At 42.6% G+C, this 15,197-nt stretch overlaps 1 protein-coding gene across 2 annotated transcripts in view; it reads left to right on the top strand.

Annotated features, from left to right (window-relative positions):
* The window catches only part of slc35f3b (solute carrier family 35 member F3b), an 81,899-nt gene extending 67,025 nt beyond the window's left edge, over window positions 1–14,874 (top strand). For both annotated transcript variants that reach the window (XM_061039561.1, XM_061039562.1), the window contains 5 exons: window positions 4,753–4,972; window positions 10,383–10,508; window positions 12,262–12,454; window positions 12,557–12,646; window positions 13,663–14,874. In XM_061039561.1, coding sequence (XP_060895544.1) covers window positions 4,753–4,972; window positions 10,383–10,508; window positions 12,262–12,454; window positions 12,557–12,646; window positions 13,663–13,904 — 871 coding nt within the window. In that variant the 3' untranslated portion in view covers window positions 13,905–14,874. The remainder of the gene's footprint in view (window positions 1–4,752; window positions 4,973–10,382; window positions 10,509–12,261; window positions 12,455–12,556; window positions 12,647–13,662) is intronic.
* The last annotated feature ends 323 nt before the right edge of the window (window positions 14,875–15,197 follow it).

A 15,197-nucleotide genomic window follows, 5' to 3' on the forward strand; every position in this document is an offset into this window, starting at 1 on the left:
TCCTATAACGCCTCTCATGTTGTTCTGTATAAGAAGGAGTGTAGCATAGCTTTCAGGGCAAAAAAGATCTACCTTCAGTGTTGTTGCATTTTTGTTTTCTTCAGTGCTCAGGTTTTTTTTTTCTTCTTATTGTCATTGTAAACAAGCCGAAGACACAAAAGTTGATGTGTAGTCAGATAATTTTTTCTGCAGGTTCAAATAGAGACGACTTGGAGGAAAAATAGAAACCACATCTGTCTCGTCAACTACAAATAGATTTGTTTTCTTTCGACAGTCACCAATGATGCACAGACGTCAACAATCACACAATCGGGAAAGAAAGCACTTTTCCATCAGCAGCAGCTTCAGTGGACAAGAATACAATTAGAAATCATTCTGCAGAAAGTTGTTTTCTTCACTGATAACAAATCTCACCATTCTTCTTGATGCAGATAAAACGTGCAGCTGAAATGCTCCGGCACGTCCTGTAGAGATTGAAAAAAAGCTCTGTGAGAAATATCTGTATGCAGTTGTGGCCAAGCTGAGAAAGGTGTTCGCCTGAGGGGTCAACACAACATAGATCAGACAGGAAAAAACAACATTTCAAATGTTTATTTTTAACCCCATGACTTTCCCTCTCCCATCTTTACCTCTGCCGAACAAATTGGGCCTTTAAGAAAGGAGTAAAATGTAGAAACCTTACTCTTTGGTTGAAGTAGTTGGAAAATGTAAACAATAAGATGAAAAAGCAAGAAAAATAAAATCATTACAGTACAAATAATTTATGATTATTATGATTATAAGGGAATTAAAGGTCACATATTATCCTCCTTTTCAACCAGTTTAAATAATTCTCAGCGCTCCCTGAAACGTGTGTGTGAAGTTTCTTGTTCTAAATGCACTCTGATCCTGTATTTGATCATGTCTATAAACCCCTCTATTTCAGCCCTGCTCAGAACAGGCTGTTTCTGTGTCTGTACCTTTAAATATGTAAAGGAGCTGTGTTTGACCACGCCCCCCTCTCTGGAAGGGCTTGGGTGTCTCGGTCTTTCTCGCTCCATGTCCTATTGTTTACAGTGAGAAGGCAGACTCAGAGGGCAGAACAAACACCTAGCTGTGGGAGAGTCACCCACCTGGGGGAGGGGCTACTGCCCTTTGTGATGTCATGAAGGGAAAATCTCCAAACGGCCTGTTACCCTTTATATATACCCATATATATAAAACCTGGTAGCGAAACTGCCCAGATCTTTTAAACAAAAGCATGAATAAATACGTGGTTAGTGCGCGCTCCCCATTTACGGAGGCTGTAGTCCTCCAAGCGGCCAGCCCTGGTTCAAATCCGACCTGTAGCTCCTCCCCCGCATGTCGTTCCCCTCTCTCTCTCTCTCCCTGATTTGTGACTCTAATCAGTCTGTCCTGTCTATAAAATAAAGGAATACAAATCTACCAAAAATATATCTTTGTACAAAAATATGAGTTGCTCCAACATCAGTGTTTCCCCTAGGCCACCCCCCCTAATATAATGGCAGGGGAAACACTGAACATGACCCCTTTGATAACAAGGGTCAAACTTCAAAGCCCGGGTCTGAAATGTTTCTGACAAGGACTTTCAAAACCCCAAAACCTTCTGTGTGAGAAAGTACATGTGTTGTGTTTATTGTTTGAACAGAAGCATCCTCATATTTAAGTCCTCGTTGATCAACTCAGAGAGAAAGTTGGAGTTGTTTGCTTGTCATATTTGCTGGTTATACTGTATATGCACAGTCACTCCCCCGTTCATATCTGACTTCCAACTAAGCACTCCACTTATTTAATTTGGACTCTCAGCTTCCTGGTCGTGTTTAGTTATTCTGCTGCAGCAGCGAGCAGAAAGAAAGTCATCTTAGGTGTGTCAGAAGAGCTCCCACAATTCAAACAGTCCATTAATCACCGTCTTTAAACAGAAGTCTTATCTCTCCTACTTGCTGTGCTGCTTTAGCTCAGAGAGAGAGAGACAAGGACGGTGGTGGAAGGTCCCGGCTCTGTATCTCTGCAGCAACCTCTGTGATGTAATCCTTTACTTTTCTGAGGGCTTACACCAGGAATCTGGGGCTCCTCGACCAAAGGCTGATGTGTTCAGAATATGAATCCCTCTGTTTCCCTTTTAGTTAGAAAAGCTCCCGGTGAGTTTCAGAAAATGCAGAGGAACAGAGATAAGAGTTGACGTTTGTATCAGCTTGCCCGCCCGTCTCTGCAAAACAGCAGCGAGAGTAACAGAAGACCTGACGTTGGTGATATGTTTTCACTGTAACTGGATGTTTTCTTTGCAAGCTTTCTGCTCTATTGACTTTCAATGCAAGAATTATAATTCTCCTTCTGTTCATGTTTTGCTTCTTCTCTTCTACTGCAGTTTGAGAAGCTCTTCTAGTCAGAGCCGTAAGACTGTAAATATTAATAGAAAAGTCACCCATCTGTTACAGCAGGGGGCTCCAGACCCTCCCCTGATTGGCCACTCACAAACTGTCAGTATTTTGATTTCAGCTGTTTCCTTAAGTGTTTGTAAAGAAACGATGAAAGACGTAAATGCAGCTGTCACTGAATGCAGCTTTGTGTTTATGAAAGCAGGTTGTGAAAAGTGTGTTTTTTTAGTGCAGACTCAGCACGTTTATAACAAAGCTTGTTCCTCTTCATTCGGCCGTCACTCCGATAACTGTGCTACCTGCCAATCCTCGTTTTCTGCTGCTGCTTCATTGCTTTCCACAGGGGCCGGATGGTTTCAGTGTAAAACTCCAGAGCAACGTAAACAGAGGCTGTTGAAGTGCAATGATGTTGTATTTCGACCCCTGAACATATCAAAACACTGTAACGTGAGGGGACAGGATCTATAAGTCTGGAGTGTTTTGATACTGATACATGATGTCACCGTTTGGTTCCTTTCTCACATTACAAAGAGTGTGAAACATCGACTGTCAGGCCAATAAGTCTCGAGTTTCTGCAGCTTTTTTTTTTCCATTTCAAATATTCAAAACCCCACAGCTTCTTCTTTGTGTACTTAAAAACTCCTCCTGACAGTCACAAGGACCAGACTTCAAATAAAAATCACATATGCTTTATGCCTCAGCTTCAATGATGGTGGGGAATGCTAGCATTGCAGTTTCATCCCTTATGATATTATATAATAAAATGTCCCAATTTTGACTCCAGGTATCCAGTAAGACCGAGCTGACACATTGTTAAATATTTATCCAACCTTTATTCTACTTAATACATTTCTATGATCTGATTTCACACGTGCACTCTTGAAATTTTCAGGCAGGCTGCCAATGAAAATTTCCCATCATGGCGTAAAAAGACGACACAGATTGGGACGCATAAAGCAACAGAGTCGGTCTGTGATGAGAATTTTTTGACTTTATATCCTGCATTAAAAAAAGAGCGGAGAATATAAGATGATGCAGTTTTATTACGTGCACAGAGATCCAACCAGAGCGTGCGGTCGTGCGGTGGTCGCAGGATATAAACATGATCACCCCTTCCCCGTCGCTCGTGGTGATTACACACTCTATTAATCCCTGAGGGAATTTCTGGTTTACACTCTGTCATGCTTCTCACACACATAGGCCTGAAATACACACATGCACCATCAGGACCTGTGGACATGCACAAGATGGAGGGATGTCAGAGTGGAGCTGCTACACTCTACTACACAGGGAGCTGATAGGGGTTGGGTACACAGGAAGTGACCTGGCACCTCTGCAGCTACCAGACCAACTTCATTTTTTTTTTTTGTTTTGATGATTGATTGAATGTTTTATCATGATTTGTTCTGCAACAAGGCATGTGCATTCACTGGTCAGATAATCCTTAATCCTCTGCGTCCTTAACTTCTTGGGTAAAAAAAAAAAAGTCTAGTTTAAGGTGACACTGTGGCCAATACGGAGATAAGGGAGAAACATCTTTAAAGGCATTTTAAGGAAAAAAATGTAACATCCACATGACTAAACGTTGGAGCTACTTGAAGTTTCAGGAATCAGTAAGCAACATAAATAAGAAGGCAGTTCATGTACCCTGTGACTGATTATATGCTGAGTCATCATGACATTTAACACAGGCATACGTACTGGAAACAGTTATTTGTGTGTGTCCCAACTGTATTCATAAATCATTCAAATGTTTCGGCCTCCAGCATGTAGGACATATGGACCTTCATATCCAGGAAAAAGAACACTCAGTTTTGTCAAGTAACGCTGAGAAGCTTTAAAAAAAAGGGATAAAAAAAGCTCCATATTTTTTATGTCTTTTGATTGGTGGGATGTTTTTATAAACATATTGTATCTGCCCTCATTTAAGCTCACACTGTCGAGCAGGAATTGGCAAAGACAGATCATGAAAAAAACGCCCGAGGAAGAGATCAATAGTTTAGTGTCATGGCTGCAAACAGCTCAGATTCATCTCACTCTATCTCCAACTTTTAGTACCTCGTGACAGATCTGATTTTTATCTGTAAACATTTACTTATTCTCCAGCAGAGTGGAGTCGGTCCCACTCGCACTGCAATGCAATAATCATTTAGATGTGACTGTTACAATGGGAATTACTTTACACACTCATTACTGATCACTGATTAAAACCTCTGGTCTCTGTGGTATTATTATTTCAGCAGAAGCTATTTATATTCATAAACATTGATTTAAAAAACTCCCACACCATAATGATACCCATCAGTTTTTAATTTACTTGTCCAACATGTTTTTAATATTCTAACGCCGTGCTCTGCATTTTGTCTCTGCTCAGGGAGTGCTGTAGGTTTTTCGGGGACGACGGGCTGACGCCCAAGGTGTTTTTCACCAAGGTGGCGCCCTTTGGCCTCCTGTGGATCCTCACCAACTACCTGTACCTGCAGGCCCTCAGGAAGATCAACACAACAGACGTGTCGGCGCTCTTCTGTTGTAACAAGGCCTTCGTCTTCCTGCTGTCCTGGATTGTACTCAGAGACCGCTTCATGGGGGTCAGGGTGAGTTCAGCTGCCCGTGTGTGCGTGTGTTTTTTTGTCTAGTCTTTTTTTTTTTTTTCTTCTTTTTCCTGAGAGAAAAATGTTGCTGCTGCAGTTTTTAGTCACAGAAAAGCTGGGTCAAATGAAAGATTTGTGCTCCAGGCTACACATCTGTGGCAACCGTTACCTTTAATATCCAACAAAATAACCGACACACTGCACAGTGGTGCATCGGTTAGAGCTGTTACCTCACAGCAAGGAGGGTCTGGTTCAAATCCCTGTAGGTCAGGAACCTCTCTGTGTGGGTTTTGCATGTTCTCCCCGTGCATGCGGGTACTTCAGCTTCCTCCCACAGTCCAAAGACATGCTGTTAGGTTAATTGGTGACTCTAAATTGCCTGTGAGTGTGATTGGTTGTTGCTTGTTGTCTGTCTCTACATGTCAGCCCTGTGATTGGCTAGCGAACAGTCCAGGGTGTAACCCCGCCTCTCACCCAATGACAGCTGGGATCGGTCCCAGCACCCGTCGACCCCGAAAGAGAAAACGCAGTATGGATAATGGATGGATAGATAGTTTTTAATGCTTTGGCTTTATAGAAAAAAAATACCATATTTCAATGAATGACAGTTTGCAACACTTTGTGTCCATTAAGAACAGACGGTTCAGGTTTCTGAAGACTACATTGAGAATTTAATTTTCATTCGATCATCCTCTTTACCTTAAAAACATGAAGTCTCTTGGTGTTTTCACACTTATGTACACAAAACTGTTGTGACCTGAAAGTGAGCTGCATGTGTGAACTGTTCTGTGTTGACACTGGTGCTACATCGCTGGAAAGATTCTGTTGGTGTGATAATAATAATAATAATAATACTTTATTTGTATAGCACTTTTCTATACATGTAACAAAGTGCTTGACAACAGAAAATAAAAGCAGAGAGACAATTAAGGCAACAGGCAGAGAGTAAACAAGCAGACAACAAAATCAGACTAATAAAATAAAAATAAGGACAATTACCGAAATCACAGAGTAAAAGCATTTTTATAAAAGAATGTCTTGAGTACAACAAGGGACTGAATCTGCAAGTCTGATCTCCTCTGGCAGGCTGTTTTCCAAACTCTGGGGGTTCTGACAGCAGAAGGCCCCGTCCCCTTTAGTTTTTAGCCTGGACTTCGGAACAGCCAGTAGGTCTCTGCCAGAGGATCTCAGACTGCGTATTGGTTCATAAGGGGTTAAAAGCTCAGAAATATAAGAAGGGCCCAGCCCATGTTGTGCCTTAAAGGTAATTTAAAGAATATGATGTCAACCAGCCCTGCTTTTTACTGCCAGAACGTTTTTTTTAATTTTATATCTTAGTGTTAGTAGTCGAAATAAGAAATAAGTCTCGGAATCGAAAGCATTTTCACCCAGTCGTGTCCGGATTTTAAATCAAGACCACCACTGATAGGCTAAAATTCCACGTCCTTACTGTGTCCTTACAGGGAACCCGCCTCTTTCTAAAAGAACAAATCATTTCAGTGTATTCATAATTAGATTTTTATCCCCCGGTGACATAGGTGCTGCACACAAGATGATGTTTTTCCAGTGATCTTTATGGTCTTGGTCTTGTCTCGGTCTCGGAGCACTCTGGTCTCGGTTAGTGTGGTCTTGACTACAGCTCTCCTCATTCGTCGATACCGTTGGGAGGGATTTAATTAGCTAGCATTAGAGCTCTAAAAGTGTCACATTGTCAAAAGGACCAAGCCAAAGTTAAAGAACGGGGTAATAAAGTCTAGAATATCTCAAAGAAGAGGTCTGTTCCTCCTGCTTCTTTCTCCTATTGATCAACGTATCACTTTGGATATTTTTGCTTCACTTTCAACTGACCCACCAGTATGTCACGACCCCTTAAAGGCAGTGCAGCTTGAGATGACAAGATAACCTTCACTTGACCTGAAGCTTTTAATAAAGACTCTCTTTGCTTTGGTGGAAAGAACCAATTGAGGCTGTGTGCAACCCCACCCGGGGTCTTCTCTTTATCCGTCAAAGCCCCCCTTTCCTAACCTGCATATAGGTTTTAGAGATTCTAGGGATATTAGACATTTCAAGATACTCCAAGAAGTAACAACACCATCAGCAAAAATAGCAATATAGGCACGACCGGCTCAATTGTATTGCAGCATGTATTGCAAAGGGGTAGGGAGAAGGGTTGTTGGTGGTACTAGTATAAATCATATAATATGAATATCTGGTAAGATACCAGGAAAACACCTGCACACTGTTTAAATTGCACTAAAACAAACTTAAACATTGCATTGCATATAGTTGCAATTTTGCTTTCTCTTGAAAAAAAGTACTCTTGGTAAAAAAGTACGAGTGAAGATCTGCATTTTGTTTTTAAATCTTTGTTTTAATGAGTGATAGCATCGCAAAGAAGTCAAACATTTTGACAACCTTACTGTGGAGAGTCCCTTTTATTGTGTCATGTTCACACATGAAGGTGAAGGATTAAGAGTATAAACCACCCAAAGGAGTGCAGATAATATGTGTTTTGTTGCTCTGACTGACTTTCCATTTGAAGGTGTGAGCTGCACACAGCGCGTTGGAGTGGGTTTACCTGTGTGACAGCGTGATTTCCCACCAGTGATCACTGTGTCATTCAAATGTACCTCCTGGTGTGTGTCTGCACCCTGGTGTGTGTGTGTGTGTGTGTGTGTTGCCATGTTTGTAACTGATTCTTTCTGCACGAGGATAAAAAAAAGCAGCAGAGGGAGTGAGGGGATTTAGCGGGGTGTGTATCTCCTGCTCTCCTCCCGCTGCTCTCTTCAGAAGCCTTCATATCTGCAGCCCGTCCTGCACTCCTGCAGAATGAATTTCCCCCCTTTTTTTTTTTGTTTCCGTCACACACTCCCAACCATCTCATCTACTCCCTCGTGCATGCCCCGACTCCCCAACCCCCATTATCTGCTGTGAAAGGCCTCAGAAAGAGACAAATACTGTAAAATGTCTTCTCTCTCTATTACTCTCTCTCTCTCTCTCTCTCTCTCTCTCTCTCTCTCTCTCTGTCTTTCCACCCCCATCTTCTCTCTTTCTCTTTCGGTGGGAAGGATTGCAGTGTTTGTATGTCTGCAGCAATGCAGGGGATCTCTGCATGAGTTTATCATGAAAGTAAAGGAGCAGAGAGAGAGAGAGATGGGGATGGGAATGCTAAATCATTCTGGTTAAAAAGCAATGTTTTGGGGACATTGTGTGCATGAAAATACGGCCATTTAGAGGCTTAGTTTGGTGGCAACAGCAGCACCGGAAACCACCAGGTTGGATGCTTATAAATAAACAGACAAGTGTTGGTTTATGTGGGATTTGTGGATGGATTTATCAGTCATAAAGGGAGTTAGATACGGCCTAATCCACATCGACATACTGCAGTAATAACACTGTAATCACATAAGCCACTCTGTTTGCAGGTGGCATGATCCTTTTCCGTCGTCGTGCAAGAACCCATCTCGAGAAAACAAAAACACGGGACACATGCCGGGTCGCTGACCTTGTAAGCAAACAGCCCTTCGCACAAATGGAAGGTGTGTGTGTGTGACTGACGGGGCTGCCTGCAGTGCAGAAAGAGTCGTTTTTGCTAAAGGCGCCCGGGGGAGGGCTTTGTCCGAGCAAAAACACGCAGCTCATTTATCTTCCTGACACCTCCTTTAATGCAGCACTAATCCACTCGGCTGGACTGTGCCCTGTCGCTAGTTATCAGCCCAGCACACAACAATGTTCACATGCACTTTAAGATCAAACTAAGACATGTGCTGCAGAAGTGTTAAAGGGATAGTTTGGAGGTTGTAAAGTGGGGTTGCATGAGGTGTCGGTTATTACAAGCTGCAACCTGCAGGTTTTTAAAAATGAAGCAAATCTGGAAGAGATAAATTCTACAGTTTCTCTAGTGTCCACCTGAGGCTGGCTCCACTGTCTGTGGTTTATTGCCGACAGTAGAGTTCGGGTCAGCACAGGCTCTGCTTGGAGGAGCTGGCTGAAGTACACACGAGGTAGCTGAGTTTTGTAATGCTCTGGATGTGGTTTGTACCAATATGTACGTTAGCCTTTTTTTTTTTAAAAACATTGGACCACTTGGCGTCGGTTAGGTCGCATGTCACTCGTGTACAAAGGTCAGATTCCTCGTTGCAGCAGCCGTGGGTTTGAATCCGATCTCTGCCCTTTTGCTGCATGTCATCCCCCGCACTCTCACCTCCCAACTCTCTTCAGCTGTCTTATGTAATAAAGGCAAACTGGCCACAAAAAATAACTTCAAGAAAATATAATTGGACCGAAACAAAAAAAAAAAAAAATTGGGCGTTGAGTTGGTAGAGCAGATGCCCCACGTACAGAGGCCACAGTCCTTGACCCAGTGGTTGCAGGTTACGGTCTGGATTCTGACAACGTTTGGTGCAAGTCATCCCCACCTCCCTCTCTCTCTCTCCTTTACCTTACCTGTTCTTCTATAGCAGTCTTATCCAGATCAAGGTAAAAGCCCTCTGCGTCTCTTCTTTCCTTTCTCATCTGAAAAAGTTATCCGTGTGTACTCAGGTTCATAAAAAGTATCTTTTTTTTTTGCATTGCATTTCAATTGTTATTTCATATTTTATTATATTTCTAGTGTCTACTATAAAAGTCTGACCAAACAGCTGGTCTGATACTGTGCACTGCTTGCGACAGGAATGATAAAAAGTGTCAAAGGTCAGGGCTGTCTGACGTCAAGTTGAAGCTGTGGAAATATACAGAAATGTAACTTGTACTCAACGTTTTTGGTCGGTCCTTAAATTAAGTTTTTCTCTTAAGCCTCTCCACTGTAGTACATACTTTAGATTCCATGTATGTTTTACTCTGGCTGGCTTCACCAAACAGGACAAGTGCTGAATACAAATACTCTGAAAATATCCCCATTGAAAATATCTGAACTGTCCCACAGATGAAAGACGCTGGCTCTGATTCTCCATGGCTGGTGGGATGATGAAAGAGATGGCTTGGTGCTGTTTTGAAGCTGTGTAAAAGACAGGGAGTGGGAGTACGGGATGGGGGTTGGTGGACTAAAGGAAGGGAGGGGGGTTTAGTTTGTAAACATGACGGCGTAGCGACAATAATCAATGTCAGACAAAGACACCAACGCTGCAGAAGGCTGCCTGTCCTGTGTTGGAAGCACATGAATGTTTGATGTCTACATGATAGTGTTTGCCTTAAAATACCTGCTGCTGCCTGTAAAACAAAAAACCTACAGATTAATTATATCGTTACAAGCCGCGTCCTGTTAGGCTTGTGATTTCTGCAAGTGTAGGCCATGTGGGCCTGCTGTGTCCCCCCACAGCGGTGAAGGCTCGAGCGTCTTTATCACCTCACTGCGAGCAGCATGTCGTCCATCCGTCATCCGCTGATCGCTCTCTCTCTCTCTCTCTCTCTGCAGATCGTAGCTGCTATCTTGGCCATAGCAGGCATTGTAATGATGACCTACGCTGATGGATTCCACAGCCACTCCGTCATCGGCATTACGTTGGTCGTGGCCTCGGCTTCAATGTCAGCACTTTACAAGGTATTATTTTGCAATTTGAAACACTTTAAGAACTTTATTACTTTTATCCACTCCTCTCTTGAGTTGAAGTTGGACAACACATGAGAGTAGTCTTATCATTTAAAGAATGAATACCCTCTGATTGAAGAACCTCTGACCCCCTGTACTCATCACACATACATGAAAATGTCAAAATAACATCCCAACGTTGATCATGTGTGAAGCTTCCTAAAGACGCCAGCACAAAGAAGAACATATCACATCACACACTCGTTATCAGTTAGAGTAATGTACACAGAAATATTTCACATTTATATGTAACGTATCAAAAACTCTGAAGTGCATGAATAATGATTTCCAGATTTGCTTCCCATGTGGCTTAGCTACAGGTTTTCCTATGCTGCAGAGCAGGGGCTCAGCTCACACATACGCATATGCTTTAAACTAAACTTTAAAATGTTACTGAGTCAGTCTCCAGACACTTTTAGCATGTAAGCGATTCATGACTGTGAAAAGTTTCTCTGTTGAAAATGACAATATTCTGCAGTCGAAGGTGTAAACCAGGGGTGTGCAACTGGGGGCCCGGGGGCCACCATGCGGCCCCCCTTCTCACTTAATGCGGCCTGCAAGTCAATTTCATGCATCAATAACTTGAAAACATGAAATAATCTGTTTATCAATAGAACATGTACAAAGACCAAATCTATGAGAATATGAAAAATAGAAATGTTTCTTTAATCTTGAATAACTGGTACATGTTTTGTTTTTTGCAAAAATGTAGTAGATGCCATTGTTGCAGTAAGTGTTTCTGTTAATCTCTGTTATGAAGCAATACATTCAAAAACAGTGAATGTAAGAAATATGGACTTAAATAACCAGGAAAGATTCTGTTCACTGTACTGAAAAAGAGGCTTTAATTGGCTTTAATTCTGTGTTTTGGCCATTCATTATTCATTTATTATTAATATTTGGGTATAAAAATATAAATGTTGGGATAATAAATCTGATGAAAGCTATATATTTGTTCCTTTTGTTAAATTTTAAGTAGTTCTAATTGTCTAATTGAGAGTATCCTACAATCTGTAACAACTCGGCCCTCCGGCAGTGAGAATAAAATTATTGTGGCGACCAAAGTTTCCCAACTCGCACTATTTCTTAGAGTATGTGTGCAGAGACAGAAGCAGTGGCTCTCAGGCTTTCAGATTAAGACCAACTCTGAAAATAAACGATGTAGGAATAATTGAACAGCAGAAGATATTCACCTTTCTTTTTTTTAACCATTTTGGAGTTGTTTGATCAGGGTTTAAATCATGCTTCATATCAGTCTTTATGAAGGTGTGACCTTTTTACCCTCACAGATTTCTAAACACTATTGCAGGTAATGAATTTAGATTGCTTTTTAAATTGTGACTCTGTGTGTTTTCCCTTTAAACTCGTCTCTAGCTCCTGTCTAATTATATAACCTGGTAGCGTTAGACAGGAGCAGATTATGACATGGTAGCTGACAGAACGTGTGATACGAGAGCATTCGGTTGCCGCCCTCAGGCTGTGATGTCCTGATCAAGGAGGTCACGGGACGGGTGGCCTCATTTTGACGGGGGTTCTGGCCTGCTGTCTGTACTGCCTAATGTGATAAACCGACAGCAGCGACCCTGTGCCAAAGACATGACAGGTGCTTGGCATGGTGCAGCCTCTGCATTATCCCTCTCTGCTCCATGAGGGGGCAGATTCCTTTTCTGGTGCATTCACCGCCCTCCTCCCTGTTTGTCCTCAGGTGCTCTTCAAGATGGTCCTGGGCAGTGCCAAGTTCGGAGAGGCCGCACTCTTTCTCAGCATCGTCGGAAGCGCAAACTTTGTTTTTGTCAGCTTTGTGCCGGTCATCCTGTACTTCACACGCGTCGAGTACATCGGCTCGCCTGCAGACATCCCGTGGGCCTACCTCTGTGGCGTTGCTGGCCTGCTTTTTGGTATGTGAAAGACAAAATGTGATTCAATATGTTGCATAAACATGACACAGTACTGATCATGTAACCCATGAATATCTTGCTTCTTTATGCATCTTTCCACAGCTTTCAACGTCTTGGTGAACTTTGGCATCGCCATAACATACCCAACATTAATCTCCCTTGGCATCGTCTTAAGTGTCCCAGTGAATGCCAGTAAGTCTCTCGGCTTTCTTCCGGACATAAATTAATTGAATTGAAGGACTTTTAGATCCAGTCAGCATTTAAGATTTTATGGCTTCATGTTTAATGAAGCAAAGTGGAAAAACAAGTATTGATCATGTTGATTTACTTTTTTATTTATTGTTCAAATGAATCCTGATTTCTATGGATATTAATACAATATTGACAAATACTATGAGGGAAAGTTTTGCAGACAAGAATGCAGATGTTTACAGGCAGGCTGGTGCACTTAACAGCTTATAGGCAAGAAGTGGTATCCAGGCAGGTAGGAAGAACCAGGCTTCCAGTACAAAAACTCAAAAGGACAAAAGAGTAAAAAAAAAAAACTTCAATGGAAGAAGGAAATAAGGATAAAAACTGCAATAAAATGCTGTAAAAGGTCAGGTATGAAGTAGGGTTTGATGAGTCAGGACATCAAGTTCTGCAGTTCCTCGAGTGTCCACTTGAATCTGGCTGCAAAGCCAAGGAATCCTCATTAGGTCCCATATAATTATGTCCACTTTTAGAGGAGAAATAAACATGTTTACAGCCTGGTTCCAAAAATGGATTTGATGCCAATAGCACATTTGTCCTATTGAAACTCTACGGTTTAATTTTTTTTTTCAATTTTAGAGATATGGAGATAAGAGTTTTGCATACATTTGCATTATTGGGGGGCGTGGCTGAGTTTACTGACAGGTTGGCATGTTGCCAGGAGACTTCAGGCCCACCCCAAATCCACCTCTTTGTCTGTCTATGATCCTAAGTTAGTGAGAGATAGCATTTTCCAAAATGGTGACCATCATCAATGAGCTTCTAAATGCTTCATCAGAGATAAATTGGTGATCTCACTGAGACTACTCCCGTGGAGGTAGATGATCTGGAGGATTGGAATAGAACAGGTGTATAGATGAAGAAGTGAGGGAGAGTTTGAGAACATCTGGTGGAGAGATGAATTTGAAGCAATGCTTAATGTTTTCACTCTGATAGTAACTGTCATCATCTTGCAGTGGTGGACCTCTACACATGTGAAATTAACTTCAACACGGTGCGCCTCATCGCCGTGTGCATCATCTGCCTGGGTTTCCTCATGCTGCTGCTACCGGAGGACTGGGACCAGTGCATCATCCAGCTCAGCACAAAGCTGCGCAAACGGGACGAGCCGGCAGAGAGCAGCGCCGAGGCGGGGGCCACCACAGGGCTCAACTGGAGGGGCAGAACCCGGACCTCCATGTCAACATTTGCACACTGACTGCGTGTAAAAGTAATAAACAGACAAACAGACGGACGCAGGGGAAGGGAGACACGTTGACCTCTCACGGGGTTGGTGTCGGGACTTTTTTGACCTGCAGCTCCCCGAGGAGAAAACAGTATTACAGACTGTCCTCTGGGTTTGTCACTCGTCAAGCCAAAAGGAAGAAGAAGAAGCAAGAGGAACAGGACTGTATTATTCATTTTGGCGTCCATTCCGCTCAGAAGTTATCCGAGTGGCTGCATGGACTCGTATCATTTCAAATCCTTCTTCACCAAAAAAAAAAAAAAAAAAAAAAAAAAGATCAGACAAAACTGATCGAATCGTGATTTAATTTTGCTTTCATCATTCCATTCACGACATCCTCACGCCTGGGAAGACTTGCCAACTTGCCTGATATTCTTCAACTCTTGAGAAATAAAAAAACAAAAGACAGACACCACGTGGACTTGCTGTTGTACACATTTACACACCTTTTAAGATCCAAAGAAGAATGCCTAAAATGCTGAACGCCTGTAAACAAAAACAAAAAGAAGGGAGGCCAAACAGAGGCTGCCTTCAGGTTTGACTTTGACTACCTGCCTTTCATGCACTGTACATAGCTGATTTTCACACCTCTGATGTCCTGGGAGTTGTTGACCCTGATGGTCTCATCTGGTGTGTGGTGGTGGTGGGGGGGGACCTGTCTGGACATCTGAGCATCAAATCCGAGCTGAAGGAACTTTCACAACGCCTCACTTCTGCTCCTCCCCGAGAGAAGAGGTCAGGTCTCTGTTGATCACACTGATTGGCTCCCCCCCCCCCCACGCCCCCCCCGTGGTTATTTGTATCTCCTGTGGCTAAACTCCCACTCTGTCAACGCTGACACCCATTGCTCAGGCCCCACAGATGAGTCACGCTAGATTAAACACCAGTATCTCCATTGCATAAGTCATCAATGCATGATACAGTTGAGTTTTCAGTCCGTCCATGATGCCTCACGTATTCTCTTGCCTGACGTTGGCAGCAAACAGTATTACAATTCTCTCTTAACCAAGCAATACAGGTAAAAACATCTATTAACATGCGACTGTGATTTTTATCCACTATCTCAATCTAAGCCCTCTTGCATGGTTTCAGGTGTCCCAGTCTTTTGGACTCAACAGCTCCATGGAATCGCCCTTTAATAACTTCAAAGCTATCACTGAGCCTCCCTGTGAACTCTAATCTCGTTATTGTTTTTCGGCTGGAACGTAAAAACTTATTTGCAGCATTGTTCGGTACGATTGTTTTTCTCTCTCTCTCTCTCTCTCT

Source organism: Labrus mixtus, chromosome 6 (assembly GCF_963584025.1).
Source record: "Labrus mixtus chromosome 6, fLabMix1.1, whole genome shotgun sequence".
Classification (NCBI taxonomy): domain Eukaryota; kingdom Metazoa; phylum Chordata; class Actinopteri; order Labriformes; family Labridae; genus Labrus; species Labrus mixtus.